Source organism: Priapulus caudatus, unplaced genomic scaffold (genome assembly GCF_000485595.1).
Source record: "Priapulus caudatus unplaced genomic scaffold, Priapulus_caudatus-5.0.1 Scaffold2355, whole genome shotgun sequence".
In the NCBI taxonomy this organism is placed as follows: Eukaryota; Metazoa; Priapulida; class Priapulimorpha; order Priapulimorphida; family Priapulidae; genus Priapulus; species Priapulus caudatus.
Window position 1 is genome coordinate 27,815 of NW_014579416.1, and position 1,234 is coordinate 29,048.

Here is a 1,234-nt window from a genome sequence, read left to right on the forward strand (position 1 = left end):
TTACCAATAGGGTCAATTTAATCTGGTATAGCAATGGACAGACAAACAAACCAACAAACAAACTAACGGAGGCGAAAACATAATCTCCTTGGCGGAGGTAACTTGTTTAGCTCGACCAACTCAGCGACAATAATCATGAGGGGAACCACGCTCAAAAGAAACCCGAATGCCACTTGTGAACAGTAGTATAGGTTTGTAGAGGCAAATAATTTCGGATGCTCTATTCTCTAAATGAAAGCATTTAGAATGTACAGCATTCAAGCGACTATTTAATGACTATTTGCGGAACAGCGCTTTATTAAATATTACAGAACACTATACAGTCGCTTAGTTGTGTTAGTGATAGAATTCCCTGTAGGAGGTATCTCACTCGTAGCTGAACAATATTAGATCAGATTACGCGGATTGCAAAATAAATTTCGGACATGATTGCATGGAAAGTCGATGAATCGCGTAAAACGAGCAAAAACATCACAAAAATCTTTAACGATCCCAGAGGCGTACACGCTTGCGCACGAAGGAGTGGACACGCAGGCAGAAAACGCGTAACAAAACAATTAAAAATAGATGTGATATCTTTGTAAAAATGAGATTAGAAAATTCGATTTGATAAAAAGAAAAAAAGAGCATCATGAAAAATTAAAAATTAAAAAATTAAAACTTAAAACTAAATAAAAAGAGACGTTAGATGGCGTTACCGGCCATGTTTCCTTCGACGCCGAGCCACTGTGTGAAGTGCAGCATGATTCGCTGGCCGGCGCGGACCTGCAGCCGCCAATCGCAGGCCGTCTTCAGCTGATACTTGATATGTTTGAATCCCGGAGAGCGGATTAGTCCACCCTGCAGACCGGCGCCTATCGACTGACACACTGTAACAACAGTTGTAATAACCAAGGAGCTACATATAACATATTTATTATAACATATTATAACATATAACATATACGTATACATGTTATATGTAGCTCCTTGGTAATAACAGCACACTGCTACCTTAATATACCAGCAGATGGCAGCACACTGCTACCTTAATATACCAGCAGGTGGCAGCACACAGCTACGTCAACGAACCCAGCAAGTGGCAGCACACTGCTACCTTAATATACCAGCAGGTGGCAGCACACTGACATGTTATTAAGCCAGCAGGTCGCAGCACACTGCTACGTCAATGTACCGGCAGGTGACAGCACACTGCTACGTCAATGTGCCGGTAGGTGACAGCACACTGCTACGT

The 1,234-nt window shown here is 42.0% G+C and overlaps 1 protein-coding gene and 1 long non-coding RNA gene across 2 annotated transcripts in view; both read right to left on the minus strand.

The window, feature by feature from the left end:
* Positions 1–864, minus strand: part of LOC106818583 — a 12,034-nt gene extending 11,170 nt beyond the window's left edge. Inside the window, exon 1 of the long non-coding RNA XR_001395249.1 lies at positions 699–864. This is a non-coding gene — a long non-coding RNA (uncharacterized LOC106818583). The remainder of the gene's footprint in view (positions 1–698) is intronic.
* A 164-nt stretch (positions 865–1,028) lies between these two features.
* LOC106818582 (neuropilin-2-like) overlaps positions 1,029–1,234 on the minus strand; it is a 4,737-nt gene continuing 4,531 nt past the window's right edge. The window contains exon 3 of the mRNA XM_014823278.1: positions 1,029–1,096. Coding sequence (XP_014678764.1) covers positions 1,029–1,096 — 68 coding nt within the window. The remainder of the gene's footprint in view (positions 1,097–1,234) is intronic.